Source organism: Punica granatum, chromosome 1 (assembly GCF_007655135.1).
Source record: "Punica granatum isolate Tunisia-2019 chromosome 1, ASM765513v2, whole genome shotgun sequence".
Classification (NCBI taxonomy): domain Eukaryota; kingdom Viridiplantae; phylum Streptophyta; class Magnoliopsida; order Myrtales; family Lythraceae; genus Punica; species Punica granatum.
Window position 1 is genome coordinate 12,655,912 of NC_045127.1, and position 25,257 is coordinate 12,681,168.

The window sequence follows — 25,257 nt, forward strand, 5'->3', positions numbered from 1 at the left end:
ATCTTATAAATTGATAGAAATTGAAAACTCCAAAAAAATAAAAGAAAAAAAAGAAGGAAAATAAGTGTCCAACGGCAATCTCTTTCCAATAGGACAAGTTGATGGGCATTTTTTTTCTTTTGCTGGACTAGCAGCAGTGTGGGCATTTTTTTTTCTTGGCCTAATTTACAGGACGAGGAGCTAATAGAATAGAAAAATGGATATTTTTTTTGTGGTTACAAAAAAATAGATAAGTTTTAGATAATTAAAATGTCGTACAATTCAACTTTTCCTTTTAATAACAGTACTAGATCGATATGCTCTACTAAAGTTTCCAACATGATTAGAGTACTCTTGGGAAATGCAAATCCAACTCAATTCGGACATGTTAGCAAACTATATTATGTAATTCAAACTATTCTCATTAGAGTCTTTCGTTTCGAGCAAGTAAGAGCTGCCAAGTAAACTTTTCCATGGGAGGAGGAACTATCACATAAGACCTATTCATTATTATTATTATTATTTGGTAAGAAGGCCTCTAACGAGGTGGAGTCCACAGGCAGATCGACCCCCCTCCCCTCTTCCTCTGTTTTCGACTCGAAAAATAGAGGAAGAGGGGAGGGTGGCCGACTTGGCTCGAGGCTCCCCTCGCCGACCCTCAATCCCGTCGCCGACGTCTCTTCCTTCTCCTTTCTCCTTCCCTTTCAGCCACAACTCCACCGGTAGGTGCGGTGGCCAATGGGTGGTCCCAAAAAAGATAATGGGCCAAATTTTAAAAATAAGAAATATTAGGGCCTTTTTATAAAAGCGAGTGGTAACGCAAGTCCCTGTGTCGTTATTTTATTAGGCTTAAAATAGTTAGCCACGTCATCCGCCGTTACTTTGCTACGTCAGAAAAATTGACGGAATTGGGATATGATGATATAAGACATGAATCAACTTATGTAATAAAGTTTGATATACCGATTCAATCCAAGCTCTTGGAATTGGAATAAGCTCGTTAGCGGATCACAAAATCTTGGCGATCTTCTCTATCTAATGAATGGAGAGTTCGCTTTGGACGGATATTAGATTTGGACTAATGTCGGCAAGTTGCTATAGATTTGGTGAAAAAAGGTTGCTGCTAGATTTGGAAAAGATGCGAAGGTTCATGATTTTTAATGAAATTAACCCAATAGCTAATGTGAGACTCTATATTTTAAATATTGATGATCGTTCAAAGTCTGTGCAACGTACTCTCACGATGATCTAACTATTTTTTCCTTTTAATTTTTACTAGGGTGGCATCCCCTTCACATTCCATGAGAAAGAGGCAACATATGTAGCCATATGTACCCGCGCTATAAGGAAGATGATTTTAAGTTGTTTCTCAAATCTATCCATACCAACCAAGTTCAACTATTGCCAAATTTATCACTCGATTTTAAGTTTTACTTAAATTTATCACATGCTCAATGGCAAGGATGGCCCACAAAATTTCTGCATAAACGCCGTTACACATAAAACCTTGCCATGTTATCCACTTTGTCAATAATTGATAGAAAAAGTTATGTCAGATAGATTTGGAGCAACATATAAATAATGGACTTTTTTACTTGGTGATGGCTCAAATCCCGGCCACCTCCGCCCCAGATGAAAAGACCTGATCTCACTGCATGTTCATTAAGGAATAAACGAAGAGAATATAGAGAAGTATGCTGATTCTATGAAAACTGAACTGTGATCTTCAATTTGTTGATTCTTATACTATATCTCATGAGTCATGCATGCACCTCTCAAATCAATAATTCCACATATTTACTACTTTATAATTTTTATATAGTTCAGTTTAATTATGATTACAGTGAAATTTCAATGAGCATCAAGCTCGAAAAGAATTATTTTATCTCTCTTAAAACATTAGGTGATGGTGAGTAAGTGGACTTTTCCGACCGTAACCATCATTTTTTTTCTTTTGAAATTATATGTATTTTTTAATATCTTTTTTTATTATAAAATACTTATTTCAATTCATACTCTTTTATTTATACTCTTATAAATGTCCTTGGTTTTCTTGCGAAACGCAAAAATAAAGTACTAACTTATAATGAGACTAATTTATGCTCGGACAATGAGATGACTATCAGTATGAGATACTAACCATTCACTGTAAGTAGATTTCATTACTTCAAATTAACTGAGCCACTTAAAGTCTATCATATCATGACCATGCCTTTTAAAAAAAATATTGAAAATTCAAATTGAAATTAATAGATAAAAATATTAATTTAAATCAATGTTGGTTGGTTAAAGCATATTGGTGCTTGTTTCCTTTAAGTAAGGACTCGAATTTGTGTATTGTAATTAGAGAAAATTCACAATGGGAAAACTTTAGTCCTTATTGAGTCAATACGGCTCGACTGGATTAGTCTAGAAACCCAATAAACTTTCGGATACCATTGTGCATATTGAAAAATATTAATTTAATTCGTGTAACAAATTAATTACTATAATCTTTTTGAAAATTTGGATCACGAAGAGTTAATAATTTCCGACATAAGTAGATTTAATATAAACTATAATATGTATTATAGATATTTTAGATTGTATATATGCATATTAGGAATCTTGTATAATTGTCATTCGATATTTTAGGTAGCAACTGATATTAAGCATAGACTATTTTTCTGTTTCCTTTTCTTGTAATACCAATTGGGCTATTTATCGGCTAATCGACATAATGAATAATAAGTTGGTCTATTCCAATCTTCACATGGTATCAGAGCGCCTACGCTCCTGAACCGATTGAAATCTTTCAGACGATAAAATGTCTAATCTGAGTGACAATGAGAAGAGCCCGAGAAGGGATATTGTCTCATCGAAGGGAAAGAAGGTAGGGGATGGCTCTGGGAGGAGTGTGGACATCCCGCCCGTTTATCACCTTACTTCCTCAGACAACACAGGGGCACAGGTGATTGCATGTATCTTTAATGGAGATAATTACATGACATGGTCACGAGCAATGTTAATTGCTCTTCGGGCAAGGAACAAATTACCGCTCATTGACGGTTCTCTGGAAAAGCCGAGAGAAGGGGATCCTTTGAGAGATAGGTGGGAGAGATGCAATTCCATGCTTCTAGCATGGATTTTCAATACGATGGAAGAACGGCTCCAAGCCATAGTAGCGTATGCAATAGACGCTAAAAGCCTGTGGAACGACCTCAAGGAAAGGTATTCCGAAGGTAATCAGTCCCGTGTTTTTCAAATTAAGACGGAAATTTGTCTGTTGAGGCCGGAGGGATTGAGCATTCGGGACTATTACGGGAAATTGAAGCTCCTATGGGACGAGCTGGAGTTTTATCTCGAGCACCCGAGTTGTTGCTGTTGAGCAAGAGCGACAATCACGGCACAAAGGGAGATGGAGAAAACGTACCAGTTCCTCATGGGTTTAACTTCTGAATTCAACACGATTCGGTCGACAATACTCAGTATCGAGCCGATGCCGTCTGAACAAAGTGTACAACCTAGTAGCAAACGAAGAACGGCAGAGGATCGTTACTTAGGGCCGCGATTCAGTTTATGAAGCAGCGGTTTTTCTCGCTAAGAACGAAGCTGATGAACACAATGCAGGGAGAGCACTGATGGAGACGATGAATAGTGCAGGCCGAGCAGTTTGTTCTAATTGTGGGAAGTTAGGCCATTTGAAGAATACATGTTGGGCCTTGATAGGCTATCCATCTCGGCATTCCAGGTCCAAGATAGCTGCGGGAAGAGGGCCTGGACAAGGGCAATCGAAGCAGTTCGGTGGGCCTGGACAGGGGCAAATGAAACATTTTCGTGGGCCGCGAGGAAAGGGCCAATATCAGCGAGACCCAGACTGGGCGAATATGGCCCAAACCGAACAGCAAAGCAGATCACGGGCAGACCGATTGGAGGACCTTCCCGATGAACAATTCCAGGGATTATTATCCATGCTTTCACAGGAGACCACAGATCCTAATCGACTTGTCGGTAATAAATTTAATTTTGAAATATTGCAAAGTGAATGGATCTTGGACACAGGAGCTTCGAGGCACATGACAGGTTGTCTCGAGAATTTGTCGGCATCAATTCCAATTAAGGCCAATGCACCAATCTATATTCCTAATGGGGGCATAATACAAGCCACTCGTATGGGAAACGTGACGATTGCAAATTCTATTGAGATCACTAACGTGCTTTATGTGCCAACCTTCAATTGCAATCTAATTTCCATTGCCCAATTATCAAAGGAAATGAATTACTTTGTGACTTTTTGCTCCGATTTATGTGTCATTCAAGACCGCACCTCGAGGAGGACACTTGGAGTGGGTGAGCTTCGGGGGGGGGGGTCTATTACCTGAGGCGAGTGGCCATCGAAGTGCAAACGTGTCGGGCAGTCCTAGAAGAATCTGTAGACATCTGGCATCAAAGACTTGGTCATCCATCTCGCACAATAAGGTCAAATGGTTTTGATTTGAATTTTAAAGATAGGCGCAGTAAAGAGTGTGATGTATGTCTTAGAGCAAAGCAGACACGCTCACAATTTGCCTTGAGTATGAATAAAGGGGAATATCCGTTTCAATTAATACATTGCGATTTATGGGGACCATATAAGATTAAGGCTAGTTGCGGAGCGAATTATTTCCTGACTATTATTGATGATTTTAGTCGAGGTGTTTGGTTATATCTGATGCGAGAAAAATCTGAAGCTCGGCGATTTATAATTGATTTCTATAATCTTATCAAGAATCAATTTGGTCGCACAATTAAAATCTTGAGAAGTGATAATGGGATGAAATTTTTATCAAAGGAACTACAAGATTTTTTCTCTTTGCATGGTATTATGCATCAAACTTCCTGCACGGATACGCCACAGCAAAATGGCCGGGTTGAGAGGAAACATCGACATATCCTCAATGTTGCTCGAGCACTTATGTTGCAGGCCTCGTTACCGACACGATTTTGGGAGGAATGTGTCTTTACAGCAGTTCACCTAATAAATGTGACCCCGTTGTCTTTGCTTGACAACAAAAGTCCACATGAAGTTCTATTCGGCAAGATGCCAAACTACTCAAATTTACGAGTCTTTGGATCCTTATGCTATGCTCACACCCGGACTAAGGATAAATTCGCACCGTGATCAAGGAAATGCATTTTTATTGGCTATTCTCATGGAAAGAAAGGTTGGAAACTTTGTGATTTGAAGAGCCAACAAATGTTCGTCTCACGGGATGTTCGATTCTGTGAAACAATTTTTCCTTTTGCCATAGAAGGAGAAAAACCGAAATAGGAAAGGAGGGGGAGTCCATTGTTTATGGGTGGGCTTTCATCGGAGAATTTCCTGGATAAGGGGGAGTCCAGCTCTAATCGGCCCGAAGGAAATGATTTGGGCCCAGTAACTCTTGGATCAAGACAGCAGGCGTCCAATTCTGAGGGGGGGGGGAGTGAGAACAGCCCAAGCCCAGCGCGTTTTGAAGTAAATGGTCAGGGGCCAAGAGATAACGGGCCCAATCTGAATCAACAGAACTCTGAAGCCACTCCAACCCAGAAAACTATGGGGCGGACTTTTGAAAAACGGGGGAGAAGGGCAGGAACAGTCGAGAAGGAAAAAGGCTCAGCCCAACTGACTGATTTTTTGGAGACTTCAAAATCAAATCACGGGAACCCGAGTGGAGTAGTATCTGAAGTGGCCTTCCGACGGTCTGAACGAGTTCCTGTTTTGCCCAAACATTTCAAGGATTTTATTGTTCACACTGCTCGCCACGAGATCCCCTCTCCTGACTCGTCCATCTCCTCTTGCTCCTCAAGTATGTCCTATCCCATTGAAAGATTTATCGATTATTCAAATATCTCTAGAAATCATAGAGTATTTTTAGCTGCCATTGATTCGGACAGAGAGCCCACATCCTATCAAGAGGCTATTCGAGATGAGAGGTGGCGAGTAGCGATGGGTACAAATGGGTATATAAGGTGAAGCGCTGAGCCGATGGAAGTGTAGAATGTTATAAGGCTCGTTTAGTTGCGAAAGGCTTCACACAAGTAGAGGGAGTTGATTATCATGAGACCTTTGCACCGGTGGCCAAGCTGGTGACTGTACGATGCCTGTTGACAGTCTCGGTGGCAAAGGAATGGGAAATCCATCAAATGGATGTCAATAATGCCTTTTTACATGAGGATTTGAACGAGGAAGTTTACATGCAACTACCTCCGGGCTTTTCCACCTCGAAGGGTGGAAGTGTATGTAGACTCCGCAAATCTCTATATGGTCTACGTCAAGCATCGAGGAATTAGTTCTCGAAGTTTGCAGATGCGCTTCGACGGTATGGATTCATCTAATCAAGCGCCGATCATTCCCTCTTCACCTTTACTCGAGGTAATATCTTTCTCGGAGTACTGGTTTATGTTGATGATTTAATCATAGTGGGTAACAATCCCAGTTATTGTGACTCCTTCAAGAATTATTTAGATAAATGCTTCCGCATAAAAGACTTGGAACCTCTAAAGTATTTTCTGGGCATTGAGGTTACCAAAATGAACTCCGGGCTTTTTCTCAGCCAACGCAAGTATGTTCTTGATATTTTGACTGAGTGTGTATGTTGGCATCGCGACTATCACCTTTTCCCATGGAGCAATATCATCGACTGTCCACGAGTTCCAGTGACTTATTATCGGATCCTGCCAAGTATCGACGTCTAATTGGGAGGCTTATTTATCTGACCATCACCAGGCCAGAGATAAGCTACTCGCTACATATTTTGGCACAGTTCATGCAGGAACCGCGTTAGGACCATTGGGATGCCGCTATACAGGTCCTTCGGTATTTAAAGCAATCTCTTGGTCATGGTATTTTTCTACAGCCTACTTCTCTCAAGCTAGAAGCTTTTTCTGATTCAGATTGGGCGAGCTGTCCTTTGACCCGTCACTCTATTATGGGTTATTTCATCATGTTGGAGGTTGTCCAGTCTCATGGAAAACAAAGAAACAGACTACAGCTTCACGCTCATCTGCTGAAGCAGAGTATAGAGCCATGACAGCAACTGTTAGTGAAGTTATCTGGTTACGAAATCTTCTTTCTTCACTTGGGGTGAAGTTGAAGTTGACTACACCGACTCCACTTTTCTGTGACAATCAAGCCGCACTATATATTGCAACTAATCCGGTTTTTCATGAGCGGACAAAGCATATCGAGATAGACTGTCATTTCGTTCGAAAACATCTCAAGTCAGGTGTCGTGGCTACGGACTATTTGCCTACAAGACTGCAGTTGGCAGATATTTTTACAAAGGCACTGGGTCGCGATCGCTTCCGCTTTCTCCTCTCCAAGTTGGGTATTCGTGACCCTCGTGCTTCAACTTGAGGGGAGTATTATAGATATTTTAGATTGTATATATGCATATTAGGAATCTTGTATAATTGTCATTCGATATTTTAGGTAGCAACTGATAATAGGCCTAGACTATTTTTATGTTTCCTTTTCTTGTAATACCAATTGGGCTATTTATCGCTAATCGACATAATGAATAATAAGTTGGTCAATTCCAATCTTCACAATATGTATGATATATAAAAAAGATGACGGAAAATTTTTCCGACTCCGCAGCATCGCGCAGATGCTCCATGGTTTTACAATTAGAAGGTGAAAGGGCAAGGTAGTTAGGCTTTGACGGGGGCCTTGCCCGTGCCCTAGGGGCTTGTCGGTTGGAGGGGGTGGAGTTGGACTTGCTGTGGACCTCTACTGTCGGTGGGCCATTCCTCCCTTCCTCCTGCGTCTGATGCTCCCTTCTCTCTCTCTCTCTCTCTCTCTCTCTCTCTGCTGCTCCTTCACCAACTGCGCCCAAAAAGCCTGGAACTTTCTCAGCTCTTCTCCTCGTCTCTCCACCGAGTTCCTTGCATCCAGTGATCACTTAGCCCTCTAAAGCGGCAGTGGCAATACCCAATAATATTCCGGTGCGCCCCATTTCACCCCTTCGGCAAGAACCGCTGGAGAAGCAGATCGTTCATGGCCGTCGCCGAAGCAGAGGCGACCACCGCCACGGAGCTGGCCCTCGCCGACACCGACATTAACTGGGGCAGGTTGGTTTCCCCTTCTTTTTCCCCTTTGCCCCTTTGTGCCATCGAGTCGTGGAGTTGGTCTCTGATGAATGACGTGAGTGATCATATGTTCTGTCCTTTTCTTTCGTGGGCTTGAAATCCATCTGGGTTCTGCTTCTTGCTCTTGTTTACTTTGTTTCCAAGAAATTTGGCTCTTAGTCTCGGTCTCAGCTTCCTGAACGAGAGTGAATACTGTGATTCTGTTCTGCCGCCCACTTCGTGTTTGATTCGGTTTCGAATCTTTGAAATTATGAAGGAGATTTTCGGTCCTGTCCTTGTTACATTAATAAGCTATTCTCTGCTTTTGGGTTTAGGACGTGCATTGTACCGAGTTCGATGTTTTTGTTTCTTCTTTCTTATTCAGTTGGAGTGCTTCTTGGTCTCGTTCTCTCCCTGCTGAATTGATATCCGGAGTACGCATATGCCCATTTCTGCTGGTTTTCGAACAGTTGGTAGTCTAATCTTTGATACCAGTATGAACCAACATATCCCATTTCATGTTATCTTCACCATCAGCATAATAATTGTGAGAGAGTGTATACTCGTTGAAGAAACGATGACATGACGTCCGATAGCAAACCTGTCTGATCAACAGATGTCCTGAAGTTCTCTCTGTAGAACTTTATCGTGGTTTTCCATAGCTGTATCAATTAAGGAGCTGACCTCTCATTTTCCTTAACTTAGGTTAGACAAGACCAGGTTTCACATCATCGGGGCCATTCTTTTCACAGCTCAATCAGCCCTTTTGCATCCCACGGCAGTCGTCAAGACCCGAATGCAAGTGGCTGGTTCTGGCCTCTCCCACATGCGTGGATTCACCGTGTTTAGACAGATTCTCAGGACCGATGGAATCCCGGGAGTCTTTAGAGGTTTCGGAACCTCTGCTATCGGATCGCTCCCTGGTCGTGTCTTGGCTCTGACATCGCTAGAAGTATCGAAAGACCTGATGCTTAAGTACACTGAAGGTTTGGACATGCCTGAAGCAACTCGTGTCGGGATCGCAAATGGAGTGGCCGGCATGCTCTCGAATTTAGTTTCGTGCGTGTACTTTGTGCCCCTAGATGTGGTAGGTAATTGCGAATACCCTTTTGATTTCCTTCTTCTTTTAGCTTTTGGTTGGTAAAGTAAAAATGGCGGATGTTGTCTGTCTTTGGGTCCATGATACTAGAAAAAGTCTTTCAGTTTCACATTTTCCCTAAAAAGGAAAGAGTAAAAATTTTGCGGGCTCACGGATTACAAAATGTGGTTGCTGATGAAACTGTTTTGTGGGGTATTATCTATTGTGAGTTCGTTCTTCCCTTATTGAAGATGAATTGGAGAACTAGAAAACTTAAAACAAGTTTTGCATAACCAAGCAAACTTTGCTATCTTTTCATACCTGTTAGATTGTGAAACTTGTGCTCAACATATGCTGCATATAGTGAAGATTTTGTTATTTTTTAATGTTGGAGAAAACTCATAAATGACTAAATTTGGCGGATAACTGAGAATTGATGTCCTTTATATATCAGCTTGCCGTCCACTTGAGGGGGGAGGGGGGGGGGGGGGGGGGGGGGGGGGGGGGGGGGGGGGGGGGTATTTGTTTGTTTAGAAGTGGTTAATCTATGCTGCATATAGTGGAGATTTTTTTTTTTTTTTAGTGTGCATGGAGAAAACTCATAAATGACTAACTTTGTTGGCGGATAACTGAGAATTGATGTCCTTTCTATTTCAGCTTGCTGTCCACTTGACGAAGGGGTATTTGCTTGTTTAGAAGTGGTTAATCTATCTGAGTAATTGAGCATAATCATTGTTTCCACTAATGGTGGGGCTGATGGTGCAGGTGTGCCAGAGACTAATGGTACAGGGGCTACCAGGGACCACATCCTGCAGAGGGCCCGTTGATGTTGTTCGGAAAGTGATGAAAGTGGAAGGGGTACGTGGTATGTACAGGGGATTTGGATTAACTGCAGTTACCCAGTCTCCTGCTTCTGCACTTTGGTGGGGTGCTTATGGTGCTGCTCAACACATTATATGGAGGTGAGTTTGGGATCCATTTATCTGAAAATTTATTATAAAACTCACATACATCATTTCTTTCCTTTTTCAATTAAGGCATGATAGTTTTTCGTTTTCCCAATTCTAGGGAAGTATTGATTAAATTCATGTTTTGCTTTTCATTGATTAAACCAATGGCTATCTAAAGGTTTGAGGTTGAGTGCACGTGTTCATCAATCCTTTTCTTCTTGGCCCTGCCTTTTCTGGTTTGTAGGAGCTTGGGGTGTAGGGATGATATAGAGAAGAAGCCATCTCATGTAGAGATGGTAGCAGTTCAGGCTACTGCAGGATTAGTTGCAGGAGCTTGTTCCTCGGTCATCACCACTCCCATAGACACAGTAAAGACTCGACTTCAGGTAATATCTCATTCCTAAGATCTGTATCAGTATGTACAGATTTCTTTTGTTTCAAGGGAAGTTGTTTATTCCTGAGGAAAATGTTGACCACCCACATTGTATCTTTTGGATTGTGAATGGAGTGGACCCTTAAGGACGAAAGGCTTATTTGACTGAGCTGGTTCTTCCATTCACTGAATGCTACATGTCCAGAGCTTGATGCTGCTCCTGATATAATTTCTTGTTAGGTAATGGATAATTATGAAATTGGAAGGCCGTCTGTCTTGAAGACAGCAAAAGCATTGCTCAAAGAAGATGGCTGGTGGGGTTTCTACAGGGGATTCGGTCCTAGGTTCCTCAATATGTCACTTTATGGAACTACAATGATCGTCACATACGAATTGATAAGTATGAGTTTTTCTCCTTCCTGTTAATTATCATTCAAGAAACTGCAGGTATATACAGAGTTTTTTTTTTTAGGGGGGGCTAAAATTTTTCCGAGTTTTACCTTCTCATGGAACTCGATTGTGTTGGCCTTTGTTTTGAGTTTCTTATAGGAAAACTCCAAAAGGTTCTCCTCCTTAATGAAAGGCAAAATGGAGTCTCATCAAGATTTTGCTTTCTTTTCTTGATACCCTACTTGTGTGAGTTGAAACTCACTGAAAGAGAACAAGGAAACAAAAGGAAAAACTTTTGCGACAATCAAATTTCATGTGCTTGTATTTGTATTAAGAGGCTATGCGATCATTTCTCTTATATTGGTACTTATATTTGGTCTCTGGACCCGTTTTGCAGAGCGATTATCGGTGAAGCAGCAGTGAAAGTTTTCGTGTTCGGTGAGGCAGGAATTGTTTAGTTGAATTGCTTCAGGTTAGATTAGACATAGAAGGGTCCTGCAATTCTTGCATTTTTTAGTGGACGGTGGAAGAATTGTTCGGAAGGGCAGCTATAGATTAGGTTGGCTTAGTTTTGGGGAGGATTTTCGAATTGGAAGTTTTCTATTTCCACAATAGATGGGATAAGTTGCAAATTTATGCATCTTTTTCCCAAATTTTGTGACCCTCTTCTTCCTTTTGTTATAGGTCAAATGTCATCAATGGTGACAGTCTTCCAGAACTCTGTTTTTCTTATTTTTCGAATATGCATCCCATTAATTTGTTTCATTTCAGTTCAGCCTCTCAACTTTGAGAAACATCGGATTTCGTCTCTCAACCTTGCCGATGTATGTTACAGTCGTCCAAAAAAGGTGCCATTAGGACTTAGTACTAGGGAAGTTGAACGGAATTGAACTATAACGCCCATATCTTGCATAACTTAAAACTCAGTTCGGGTCGAACTCAATACATAACGAGCACACTTTTGTTATTATATTATGTTCTGTTACCAATCAAATATTGAAACTTCGAGTCTCGAAATTAGGGAATTGAACCATTCCAATAGAACTTGTCTCCAATAAAATACTAATCATGCACAAATATTCTTTATCAATTTTATAGTCTCAATTCCATTTACCTAACCAAATAAGAGTCTCTTCCTACCTGTCACCACTGAAAAAGTACCTGTGCTCCTAGGATAAGGTCCTTGGTTTTTATAGAACCACCGAAAATTAAAATTTTCGGCATATTTATTGATTAAGAAATGATGATAAGTATGAGTTGTAATCAAACGCAGGGAACTGAGTGTTACAGTGATTCAGTGTCGCCCCTTGTCAAATTAAATGTCTGCACGTACTTAGATTAGACGTTTAATAACATTTATAAAATCGGGCAACCATGAGTCGTCAACATCTCTGGTTTTGTGATGATAAAGTTGACAACTATCAACATTTGACAATGTTGTTCAAATTTTAAAAATCAAACCGAAGGGATACAACGGAATAAAGGTAGCAACTTTCAGGGGTCAAAACAGAAATTACTATAATTTGAGTTCACGGCATTGAACTCACTGCTTCACCCGAACAGAACTCCATTAACGGAGCTCGGCAACTCTGTTGGTCATGGCGGCCGCGGCGATCTACAGCCTCTTCATCATCAACAAGTCCGGCGGGCTGATCTATTACAAGGTACACATCTCCAGACATACGGAGAATTCCTCCGATTTCGTGTAATTCGGGGGGAGTGATTTGGGTGATCTGCTGCGATTCAGGAGTATGGATCGGCGGGAAGGATGGACACGAACGACAGCTTGAGAGTGGCGAGCCTGTGGCACTCCATGCACGCCATCTCCCAGCAGCTCTCCCCGACCGTCGGGTGCTCCGGCATTGAGCTCCTCGAGGCCGACGCTTTCGATCTCCACTGCTTTCAGTCCCTTACCGGTAAGCTTGCTTACGCTTTTTCTCCATCGCCTGACTTCCTTATTATTTCTGCCATTATCAAATGACATGAATTTGGCGCCATTGAAGTGTTTTGAAGAGATGAAGAAGGTAGATGTTGGTATAGATTTAGTGATGATTTGATGAAGACTATCCGTGAAAGTCGATTTGGCGGTCAAGTCATAGACCATAGAGATTGAATGCTCATTAGTTGCTGATTGGAAGATCCTCGAGTTCTGGAATACATTTCGTGTGATCAGTACTTGGAATCGTGTTCGTGTATTGGTATTGATCTCGTTAAGCGTGTTCTCTAGCATTGTCGGACGGGGAAGTATCAAGTAAGTGTGGTCACTTTTAGTACACCGGAATAGAACGAAACGGAACTTTGATGGTGTGAACATTTCTTAAAGAAGTTAAAGGAAAACTCATATTTTCTATATCGATAATCCTTACATTTTATTCAGTTACTCTCATTCCATCTCATTCCATTCCATTTCACCATACCAAATGGGGCTTGGCCTCAAGAGTCGTTAACAAATGGGATAAAACTTGTCATGCAAGAAAGAAAAACTATGTGTAGTTTATCATTCGCTTGAAGAACTGGCGGCATATTTATTCTCAATTGATTCCGGGATTATAGGAGGTGCTTTGCAAAACTGGTACAGGTTGAAGCATTGTTGAATGCTAGTTCTCTCGAGGTTGTTCTCTTATGCAGATAGTGGTAGTGTTTCCAATAATAAAGAAGTCTATGTCTAGTTTTGAATCCCTGGCTTCAAATGTAAATTCAGCTGTGTTTTGTCAGTCTTAGAATTCTTTCCTTTCCCCATTCTTAACGGAGTGTTGCTGATCTTGCCACTCATCTGCTCCTTACACTTCATTCTTCGGAAATAGATTTGACATCTTCATGTCCTAAGTATAGTTTAACATGATGGATTTCCCTCTGGGTGTCTGCATGGTTTAGTGATCCTTGCTTATTGCTCATGGGTCGAGCTCTTGCAATCCTCTTTGTCGTTGTGGAACAGAGGAAAATACATTGCGGGAGGGAGTTTGAGTTTGGAATTGTTGAAAAGAATGAATGAAATCATTAAGTTTGGATTTGCTAATATATCTCCACGTGGACATTCATTTTGCACCATCGATGTCAGGTGTTTTAGCCAACCGTTAAGTTTCTTTTCTCTCTGCAGGAACAAAATTCTTCGTGGTGTGCGAACCCGGGACACTTCACATGGATGCTCTACTGAAGGTTATTTACGAGCTTTACACGGACTATGTCCTGAAGAACCCCTTTTACGAGATGGAGATGCCAATCAGGTGCGAGCTCTTTGACCTCAATTTGTCCCAGGCGGTTCAAAAAGACCGCGTCGCTCTTTTAGGAAGATGATTGAATCTCTTTTGAACATTACTCTGTTGCTTCAATTATTTGTACAGAGATTTGAGCACGATGTTAGTACACTGTAATTCCTCTTCTCTTCGATATTTATATATCACCTGTGAACTATAACGAAAAGTACCTTTGCTGTATCCTTAATGAAATTCACGAGTTAATGGAGCAATTCCTGTAGGAGCTCTTCAGTGACAACACCTTGGAAACTCGAACTACAGAGAAGATAATTTTCTAGAGTTCTCGGTCAAGTTCCAATTAGTATATTAACCGGTTTTACCAACATGGGATGGAAACGCACAGGCATGCGCAGGAGAACAGTTGGATGTCAAATAATCCAACTCGGAGTGTTGATCAGGAAGTGTCTCTTTCCCCTTTGATTTTTGGTTTCCTTCTGGCATTAGAAAACAATGTTCTGGAAATTGGGATATCATTTCCAGCAGTTTCTGCTCGATTCGCCGTCAAAAGAATAGGGAAAACAAACGCAGTTCCAACTCCAAGTTCAAGCCGAACCATTTGCACAGATAGACGAAAAAGATGAACTCCAAATTTAAATGCGAATGAATATAGCCGGTTTTATCCATTTTCGCTTATTTTCTCTGAGAATATTTGGTTCTTCCTTCTGCTTTCAGTAATAATCTTTAGAGATCAAAGTATGTGGTTCCACTTCAGTATCTGCCAAAATCAAGACCAAACATTGACCAAGATAGGTGACAGTAAAACTCTAAAACTGAAATTGGAATTCGAGTGGATTGAAATTTAATATTAGCATTTGGTTCCGGATTTTGCTCATCTGCCATTTTTTCAGTTACCAGAAAGGTCTATAAATCTAATACAACAAAATATAGACTAAACTCTGATAACGAATATACTCTCGTTCAAATATAGATCTTGATAGTCAATAAAGGGATATGGAAATATGTAAACGTTAATTGCTCATCAGTCATTTGTTTATTAGATAATGGAAGATAGCTGGCTTGCTCTTCTGTGTGAAATGGATGGATTGGAAATGGAGAAAAGGCGAAGCAAGAGAAGATTATCACTTCCACTTCGGTAAAAATTGTAATCTGTAATTTTGTATCGAGGAGGGCCCAATGGGCGGGCTGAAGCCTGAACATCCAAAACGATATCGTAATCCTAATTAAAAAAAAATGTGGAGATGCGGGGTATCGAACCCCGTACCTCTCGCATGCAAAGCGAGCGCTCTACCGTTTGAGCTACATCCCCAACCAATTGACATTATTTTCCATAAAATATATTTATCCCATGGAGAACCCGTACGAATGGAACTATACCATGAGAGGTTTACCTATATATACACTAAACTATTGAACTCATACGTTGCATGAATTTTATAAAAAAAAAAATTATTGTGAAATATTAACATTGATTTATAGTTTATATTAATACATAGAAAAATTACTTTTATACAATATAAAATTTAATGCAATAAATTTCATATCCATGCTATATAATTTTAATTTAAGAGCTCATCAGTAAAATATTCATGTAAATTATTTCATAGACATGATCACAATTATCAATTCAACATATAAGGAAATTACTGTAAAATCCAAAAAATACAAAATTCCTAACTTTAATTAATGAAAGATTAATAATCATAGTCTATAAAATTTTATATTTATTTGTAGTTGTCATTTTCCCACTCATGTTTCATATATTAAGTTTTGTAAATTTAAATAGTTTTAGATAAAATGACTAATTACTTTGATTAGAGATTTATTTAATCTAAATTTTGTAAGGCTAATAATGATTATTAAAATTAATTAAGTAATTTTTTAAATTATGTAAATTTATTTATTAGTAAAATAGCAATTGCTTATAAAATAACAATAGCCTTTAATGTTTCTTTTAGATATATATTTTTCAATGCAATAACAAAAACAAATAATACTATTCAACGATAATAATTAATATTATTCAATGTCAAATAACGCACTGATTTAACTCTTCGACCCCTATTTAATAGGGTGTGATACAACTTTATATATATATATATAATTACAATAATAATTATATTATTCAACATGCAGCCGGTCCAATTCGATAGCTTACACACAATTAAATCATCCCTAATCCTCCTCCGCTTTGATCAAGGGAGAGAAGGTAAAAAAGTGGGAGAATTACGTTCCACTTTCCCTCTTTCCTCTTCCATACAACTTTCTCTGCATTTCTCTTGTATCCAAAAAAAAAAAAGAAGGTATGCATAGATGTGCTACAGCATAATCTTTTTTTTTTTGGGTAGTAAACGGGCCGTAGCCCTTCTCTTTTTTTCTTTTTTCTTTGATCTAATTTGCGCAATTAGGGATGGAACGAGGGGAGATTAGAAGTCGCAATCGCCGCAAGCTAAAACTTTCATGTTTTAAGGATATTTACATTTACTATTTTAAGTTTTAATGAAAGTTTCTTATATTCTACCCCTAACTCGAAAAAACAATCCTACCATTCGATATGTTTAGAACCTCCCTTAAGTCCAAATCTTGAATCCGGCGCCGTGTACCATTACAAGGTATGTTTGTTAGGGATTGAATTTTCGGCCCGACATCTAGTGAGCCATGAAGGCCTCCGAAGCCCACTAAGGGGTAAAGTTCTGCTGGGCATAGGGGAGCCCAGTAAGGATCGAACGAAGCCTGTTGGTTGATTGGGTCGGCATAGAGACTCAGAAATCTTTCCCAGTTTGTCGAGATGTGATGCTAGAGCAATATATTGGGAGTCACATTAAATAAAGTAAAAATATCTTCATGATCATTTATGAATATCAAGGTATGTCCATTGTCTAGAAGATTACGCACTATTGTTCTCGTAAGAAACCTAGTTGACTTGAGCGTCGGAAAGGAAAATCAGGCCACTACCCTGATCTTTCCTTTTCTGCATGTTGTTCCTATTCGTCGCCAATTCAACGGGTCATCAAAAGGTATTCAATATTGGGCTCTAAAAATTCGTTGGGATGCTAAATTGATGAAGAACATCTCCAAGCACATTTCGCCGATCATCTGCTTGAGACAGAGCACGCCCAAATAATAGAGAAGGCCCCCTTTAACAGAAACCTCCAATCCGAGACTTGTCTGGCGAAACATCAGTAATTGAAGACAAGCCAGCATTGTCCCAGTAACCCTAGCGGCTAGAGTGGTCATGGCAGATCAAACTGTATGAGTCATTCAAGTTTTCCGAGTAACCCTCAAGTAACAGAAAAAGCTTTTTTTAATGGAAATCCATAACCGGAGGTCTGTTTGACAAAATCTTAACACCAGTGAACTGGCCAATGCAATTTTAACAATCCTAAGGGTTTGAGTGAAAATCTCATATTGGACTGCACAAATCATTTAGGTCACCAGAACAGTTCTAAAAAGGTCTTAAGTGCCCATCGGCAAGCCTTCAAGATCTGTTTTCTACAAACGGATATTACATCAATCTCTAGCTACCTCAAGCAACTCAGGAAAAAACCAGAGAAGTTCGACTACAAACTCTTAGGACGTTTCCGATTCCACGTTTGTAGTATAGGCGGCCGAGTCAACTGTTCTGTATAAATAACAAAGCATATCAATACGGCCGATGCAGGACGCAGACACACGATGCACCATCAGAAATGGTTAACTTTGCTCTGATCACCTGAAATGAGCAAAACTGGCTCCCGAGCTTACAGACCATCAAGTCGCCGGTTTAAGCAGAACATATCGATATTAGGTTCGTTGGAATCCTCTCATCGCCGACATCGAGAATGTGACATCCATTTAAGTCACAAAATTCCAATACGCGATCAGTCGAGACCCGAACACCTCGATCTCTCATTCCATTCAATGGGACCCACTCTTTTCTATCTACCTATTACATTACTTCTCTTCTTCTACTATCAACTCTTATACATATATACATACATATACATTCTATCTTACATTTACCAATACCAACTCAATACAATTGCCATCAACCAACTACAACACTTCAATTCCTATCCAAAATCTAAACATCTCATCTCACTACATCTCTTCTCTTTTTTTTTTCTTTATTTTTTCTTTCGGTTACAAGGGAGGCCCATAGGTCTAGTACATTGAAATAAAAATCCTAAATATCTAATAAAGGGGCACGGATAGTCCCATTGGGTATCGAACCTGAGACCTCTTGGTCGCCAAGCGAGAGGTGCACCACTGTGCTATTCTTTATCTTGATTACATCTCTTCTATTTTCTCTTCTACTTCTCTTACCCTACTATCAACTCTTATACACCCATAAATACATATATATTCTATATTCTATCAACCAATACAAACTTCATGAAATTTCCATCAACCAACTATAACTCTCCTATCCTCATCCAAAATCTAAACATCCCATCTCACCACATCTCTTTTTTTTTTTCTTTTCAAAATCTCTTCGTACTTCTCTTACCCTACTATCAACTCTCATACACCCATACATACATATGCATTCTATCTCCTATTAATTCTCAGCCTTTCACCATCTAACACTTACACACACAATCACCATCTTCTTCTTCCAATATACACCCATTAGCTACCATTCAACAACACACTTCAACTATCACTTTCTCTTACTAACTCTCACTCTCTTTCAACTCTAGAAACTCTCTCAAACTCCTTAGAACTCACAAGGTTCGGCCAGCCCCATAGCAGCCCACTTTCAAGACCAAAACCGGCCCGTTTCCACGGCGATCGCCTCCTAACCCAACCTGAGCTTCAAAAAAACGACATACCCCGTTGTTTTCGACCTCCCGAGTCCGTTGGTGGTGGTAGTTTTTCCATTTGAGGCCTCCAACACCTCATTCCAGTATTGCACCAAATCGGATCCCCAGGTACTTTCCCGGTTTCTAGGCGAGTTTCACCTCCCAACCTGACCCGAGCTTCAAACAAACTATATGTCCCACATGTTTTCGACCTCCCGAGTCCATTGGTGATGTCTGTTTCTTCATTTGAAGCCTCCTACATGTCGTTTCAGCTCAGGTCAGCAGCGCCCATTATAAATTCCTCGGTCTCTCGGTGAACTTCTTCCCTCTACGACTAAGGTGAGTCGTGCCCATATCCCTTGACGGGTCACCCACGACCCACACTCTTCCCCGTGACAAGGAGGCCACGGTCCAAGAGCCGAGCCACCTTGTGCAACCATCGTGAGCTCCCTTTCTTCCTCTCGGATTTTCTTCCTTTTCTTTCTGTTTTCATTTGCAGGCGGGTCAGTAGAGGAGCCAGCCACTTATGAGCCACCTCCAGCCACGACCCGGGGTCCCTTAAGAGTCGTAAGCCACCATGCCAAGTTGATGGAACAGTCCCTAGCAGCTCAACTAGCTCTAACAAATCGCAGCTCCACCCGAGCCCTTCCCGAGTCCTTCTCGAGACATCCAACAACCTGAGCGTCCAACACTATTTCTCCTTCTTTTTTCCTCTTCGTTTTAGTTTGTTTTGCAGGTTGGAAACCCTGAGACATTCCAAAATAGCCACTGCACCACCAACAGCTCGAAGACCTCGAAAACTCATTCTCGAGTCCATTCTATGGTTTGCTTCTGCGTTGATCGTGTTCGGCTCTATATCACGACTTTGGCTTGTTCATTTTCCTCTCTTTTACTCTATTTTGCAGGTTGGGAACCTCCGGAGCAGTCCCTAGCAGTCGCACCTCCACAGCTATCCGAGAGAGCCCGAGAGTTCCCTCACGGTTCAATCTTCTGTTCAGCACTGAGCTGGACAGTTGCAGCTTATTCTGGCCCTTTTCCAACTCATTTTTACCTCCAAGGCATAGGTATAATATCCTCGAAACCCTTAGAGAATTTATGACTTTAGTTTCCGAGCTTTGTGGGGTGATAAGGTGGTCCACGACCGATTATATGCATGTTTTACTTGGTTTACATGTTTATTTAATGTTGTGTTGCATGCTAGCATGACATGAAGTGGTTAAATTCGGAGTCAGGGAGACCGCCATGGCTCGAAAAACCCATTGGAGCTGATTTAAATTCATTTCTCGTATTGTTATCACTCTTTAGTGATGATTGATATCACTCGAGCACTCATCTTAAAGTGAAGCTAGAGTGTGTGATTACTAATATCACTCTCGAGTGATGACTAATATCACTCCAGTACTCCTCTTAAAGCGAAGCAAAGCGAGTGTGTGGTTACTGATACCACTCTTTAGTGATGACTGGTATCATTAGAGCATTCATCTTGAAGCGAAGCGAGTGTGTGGTTGTTTATACCACTCTCGAGTGATGACTGATATCATATGAGCACTCATCTTGAAGCGAAACGAAGCGAAGCGAGTGTGTGGTTACTAATTACCACTCTCGAGTGATGATTGATATCACTCGAGCACTCATTCTGGAGCGAAGCGAAGCAAGAATGAGTTACTAATACCATTCTCGAGTGATGAGTGATGTCTCTCCAGCACTCATCTTGAAGCGAAGCGGAGTGAATGTGTGGTTACTGATACCACTCTTGAGTGATGAGTGATATCATTGAAGGCATCAATGAAGGTCCCTAACTAGGCCACATCTCTGTAATAGCTATTAGGTTTCTCTCGGTAAGGTGTTCAATAGCTATCCTCAGCAATAAACGATGCGCAATAAGCTCATACCATGAGCATATCACTATCATGGACTAAAGGTTAATTCTCCAATTAATTAATCATAAGATATCATTTAACTTTTCAATTAAGTTAGATAAAAATATAAGTAACACTTATCTGTTAAATGTGGAGTAGTACATCACAGGTAATGGTCCCCTGGACAGGTAGTTTTCGCCACGAAGGAAGCACTCATTGCTTCGTTCTCGAGTCGTCACTTCAACGCTTTCAATTACAGTATTGTAGAATCAAGATACTAGGTGCCCTTTGTTGCCTTTTATAGTGATATGGGACCTTAATTAATTTGCATGTATGCTACCTTGGACTTTTATTATGCTCTCAAAGTAGGAGAAGTCCTTCAGCTTGGGCTCTTGTTTCAAATAAAATCACTACTTTACTCAATTCAATACTACTCAATTCTTCTACAAATTCAACACTATAATTATTACTATTTTATCATTTTCTTATATATATTAATACTTTTTCTTACCTACTTTTCTTTAATATTATTATAACAAAATTTTTAATAATAAATTATCCCTCTATTTTTATATGACATGTACTCATACATACATATATAAATATATATCCCCATATACAGATACCAACATATATAAATAAATATTGAGTTTATTGTATCATATAACTCAACGTTGACAGATATTCTTAAATCTATCCCAATGTCGATTTTTTCCCTGAGATATCCCAACGTTACTAATTTGATGTCACCATCTATCCTTGATAAAACAAAAATACGAATGTTAGGATACCTCAGGAAAAAAAAAATATCCACGTATATGGATGCACACATAAATATATAAGCACACGCATATTATGGAAGCATTTTCTCACGCGTTGGACGTGGGGCAGTATCCCATCAAAAGTTCCAGACCATAAATTAATATATTCAAACACCGGTACTTCTTACATAAAACACATACTCATATATCTTTAATTGAAATACATCTAAGGTTACGGAAGGGATGAGCAGTGTCCGTACGGGTGCACACAGTGGAGATGCGATTGCTTCTTGCGGAGCAGCGAAATCGGAAGTGATGGAGTGGCCTTTCACGGGTGCACAATTCCTCCGTTGAAGAGAACAAAAATGAAGCGGAAGGCAGTCTGCAGCTTTCTTCTTCCTCTTTTTTTTTGGCTCGTCGGGGTTTTAATTTTGCTCGTCCATTTTTATGTTTAAAGGTTCTCTGCCATTTTGTCTGGGGAAGGTCATACAACTTTTCAGACTCCAGTATACGATTTTGTCCTCTAGTTGGAGAAAATAGAGTTCGAGTGTTCACTCAACTCAAAAGGCCGAACAGAGTGCAGTCACACATTTATAATAAATAAAAGAGATATTTATCTAAAATTGCCTATGATTTGTTCTTTTTGTCAAATCTATCATATATTTTTTTTGTCAAATCTATCATATGGTTTACTTTTTGCTTCAAATCTATCCCGGCGTTATCTTTTTCGTCGACATCTAACGGACGTGCTGACGTGGCGCCTACGTGGCAAGTGTGGCCCACTGTCTCTTCACGTGCCACGTCAGCACGGCAGTTAGATGTCGACGGAAAAGATAACGCCGGGATAAATTTGATGCAAAAAGTAAACCATGGGATAGATTTGACAAAACGGACAAACCATGAGTCATTTTAGGTAAAAACCCCTAAATAAAACTATTATTGTCATTCATTTATTTTGATCAAGCCATCACTTGAGTCCCTCCTCAAGTTTTACCATCAATTTGGCTTACACGTTGGGGTTCCGTCGATCAATTTGGTCCATGCTGTCAATGCCACTAACGGATGTCTGATGTGGTTGCATTGTTGGACAAAACAGTGTCAAAAAAATAATTTTTTAATTTGAATTTTCAAAACAATGTCATTTTCATAATTTTTTGAAAAAAATAATTATTACCGTTATCATTTTTTTATGTTTATTTTACGTTGAGGGAAGTGGAAACAGTCACTATCATCTTTTTACTTTCCTGGAGCCACCACTTTAGTCCCTCATCAATTTTTGCCATCAATTTGGCCCAAACGTTGGAGTTCCGTTTATCAAGGGGGCAACTGCCGGACGGGGAGGCCCCATCCGGTCTCTCCCCTTCCCGAATACCTCTATTTTACTCTGTTGCTGAGGGTGATGTTGTTGATCGAAGGAAGAGATGCATCAGCTCGTTGGAGAGGAAGAGACTGCTCGGAGGGGCCTGTGGCTGAGCGGTTATGATGGAGGAACACTGGAAATGGATTGAAGAGGCGACCTGAAACTTACTATAGCTCTCAAGTAAGGGAAATTTAGGCTAGTCGTTAGAGCTGGACACGGGGCTAAACTAGGGGTCCAGTTCAGGTTTCCTAGAACCTAGCGCTCTACTTTCCTCTAATTCAGTTATCCTTCTGCTCAACTCTGAGGTAGGCTCTGTTAAGGGCTTCCTCGTATGCACAGTAACAATGCCTCTTATTTTACAAAGGGAACGTCCTTTCCTGGTAACCTAGGGGGCCAGTCCAAGATCATATTGTTCCTCTACAATAGCCCCCCGCATAGCAACTAATTTCCGAACTAAACAACCACGAAATCATCAAGAAAGGGGCGTAATACCTCATTCACGACTCTAATGAATGTCGCCGGGAGTAATATCCTGCATTTTTCTTTCCGTTAGTGAAATTTTTTTTCCAATCCATGAATATATTTGAATGAATGATTCATGAATCATCGTCTTCCCCCAAAAACCATTGATTAGGAGTTAGCTCGAAGCTGCGGAGTCCACTGTGGTGGCGATGTACTGGGTGGAAATGAGCCTGGCGGTTGAGATCGAGAGAGAAAATAACCGCGCGCAAGAGAGAGAGAGAGAGAGAGAGAGAGAGAGAGAGTGGGAGGAGGGCTTGGTTGGAGGCCCGTCAAAGGAGATGGGAGGAGGTCATCAAGGTGATGAAGCTGTGCCGAAGATGCCGCTAGAGCTCGAGTGGCTGGTCGCTACCCCCATGATAGATGGAACTCCAACGTTTGGGCCAAATTGGTGACAAAAATTGATGATGAGCTAAAGTGGTGCCTCGAGGAAAGTAAAAGGATGACAGTGACTGTTTACTCTTTCCTCAACATGAAAGAAACGTAAAAAAATAATAATAGTAATAATTAATTTTTTCAAAAATTTGTCAAACGACGTCGTTTTGGAAATTTAGATTAAACAACTATTTTTTTGATGCCATTTTGTCCAACAAGGCAGCCACATCAGACATCCGTTAGTGGCATTGATGGCGGAGACCAAATTGATCGACGAAACCCCAACTTGTAAGCCAAATTGATGGCAAAAATTGATGAGGGACTTAAGTGGTGGCTCGGTGAAAGTAGAGGGATGACAGTGATAGTTTCCTCTTTATAATATATATTATTGGCTGCATGTTCGTGTGGAACTTAGAATAACTTTCGATTGAGGCCAACCTCTTTCGCGTGGCAAACGCTTTCAATTGACGGTAACATGGGAAACTTCTTATAAGAAGACATGATCTTGCTCCCCAAATAAATTCCATTCTTGTAAGAAAAATAATTTAGGTGTTACTACTAGGCATAGTACTTGTCTGCATGTCGGCGATAAGTCCTAGAGGTCTGTCCAGCCAGATGTGTCTCCTTCTCCATTGTACGCCTATATATGTGTGTATAGAGAGAGATGTATATAATGTTCAAATACTTAATACCTCTCCCATGCAGTTTTGAAATAAGCGGGTGCTAGCAGTAAGCACCTTTGCCATCATGCTGGGCCGTCGCCGTGGTCCTTCATGCTTCCCTTTGCACAAATCAGGGTGCTTCGTATTTCATTGGTTTAAATGCTCTACAAGCCATTCTTGCATGCAACCGCTTAGCAAAAATCAAATAAGAGTGATAAATTAAGGACGCTCAATGAATAACTTAGCCCTGAGGAAAAGGTTGAGGTCACACTCGTCGTGGATCCATCACCCGTTTGTAGATTCGATATATAAACTCTCTTCAGCGGTGCTTCCCCCATTCGCATATCTTTGCTTCATTGAACCATCCATTAAAGGGGGATTGCCATCATATGCTTCCCCTTAATTGATGCGCCCCATTTGCCTTCTCGAGACGAGCAGTGGAGTCGCCAAGTTCCGCGCGACATGAGTCATCGGTGGCCATCTCGGTTGCCATGTTATGAGGACATCGCGTCGAATTTCATGATACCTCACGCATTTCGCCTAGCATAATCGCCAACCTCGCCATGTTCCTTGCTTCTAGCTGAAGCCAGCTACCTACACCAGTTCACTTGTGCGATGCTCTTCGCACCTCACTTGGCAAGAATCGATAAGTATTTTCCCGTCGCTGAGACGGGAGCGGCTTCCATGTCATTCAAAATAAATTGCATGGACTCTCGCTTTGATCAGCTTGGGCGCTTTTCGCTGGTCAACAATAGGAGTCGCTGCTTACGCTGCCCAGCATAGCGAACCTCACGCTCATAGGCGTGGCTCCAACTGCTTAGCATGAGTTCACTAGCAAATTTCTCTTAACCCAAAAGTATTAGTGAAAGAAGGGGCCACAATTTT

The 25,257-nt window shown here is 40.7% G+C and overlaps 2 protein-coding genes, 1 long non-coding RNA gene and 1 other non-coding gene across 7 annotated transcripts; 3 read left to right on the forward strand and 1 right to left on the reverse strand.

The window, feature by feature from the left end:
- The first annotated feature begins 7,583 nt into the window (after positions 1–7,583).
- Positions 7,584–11,610, forward strand: LOC116196540 (solute carrier family 25 member 44-like). 2 transcript variants are annotated; one of them, XM_031526431.1, is made up of 6 exons: positions 7,584–8,052; positions 8,760–9,136; positions 9,893–10,089; positions 10,322–10,463; positions 10,691–10,850; positions 11,238–11,610. In XM_031526431.1, the coding sequence occupies exons 2-6, from the start codon at positions 8,846–8,848 to the stop codon at positions 11,261–11,263; spliced, it is 816 nt and encodes a 271-aa protein (XP_031382291.1). In that variant the 5' UTR covers positions 7,584–8,052; positions 8,760–8,845; the 3' UTR covers positions 11,264–11,610. The 2 variants fall into 2 exon arrangements, with proteins under 2 accessions (XP_031382291.1, XP_031382212.1); XM_031526352.1 differs by having other exon boundaries at positions 7,585–8,052; positions 8,755–9,136.
- Positions 11,611–12,343: 733 nt separating this feature from the next.
- Positions 12,344–14,306, forward strand: LOC116193098 (trafficking protein particle complex subunit 4-like). The gene is made up of 3 exons (XM_031521862.1): positions 12,344–12,504; positions 12,588–12,756; positions 13,938–14,306. Exons 1-3 carry the CDS (start codon positions 12,439–12,441, stop codon positions 14,132–14,134), a joined length of 432 nt encoding a protein of 143 aa, XP_031377722.1. The 5' UTR covers positions 12,344–12,438; the 3' UTR covers positions 14,135–14,306.
- A 982-nt stretch (positions 14,307–15,288) lies between these two features.
- On the reverse strand, positions 15,289–15,361 carry TRNAA-UGC. Its single transcript has one exon. It is a non-coding gene; the product is annotated as a tRNA-Ala (tRNA).
- Positions 15,362–18,588: 3,227 nt separating this feature from the next.
- On the forward strand, positions 18,589–22,066 carry LOC116195886. Of its 3 annotated transcripts, none has more exons than XR_004154727.1 (4): positions 18,589–18,965; positions 19,109–19,659; positions 19,742–19,900; positions 20,038–20,739. It is a non-coding gene; the product is annotated as an uncharacterized LOC116195886 (long non-coding RNA). The 3 variants fall into 3 exon arrangements; XR_004154726.1 differs by lacking the exon at positions 20,038–20,739 and adding an exon at positions 21,688–22,066 and having other exon boundaries at positions 18,591–18,965; XR_004154725.1 differs by having other exon boundaries at positions 18,591–18,965; positions 19,742–20,739.
- Positions 22,067–25,257: the final 3,191 nt, after the last annotated feature.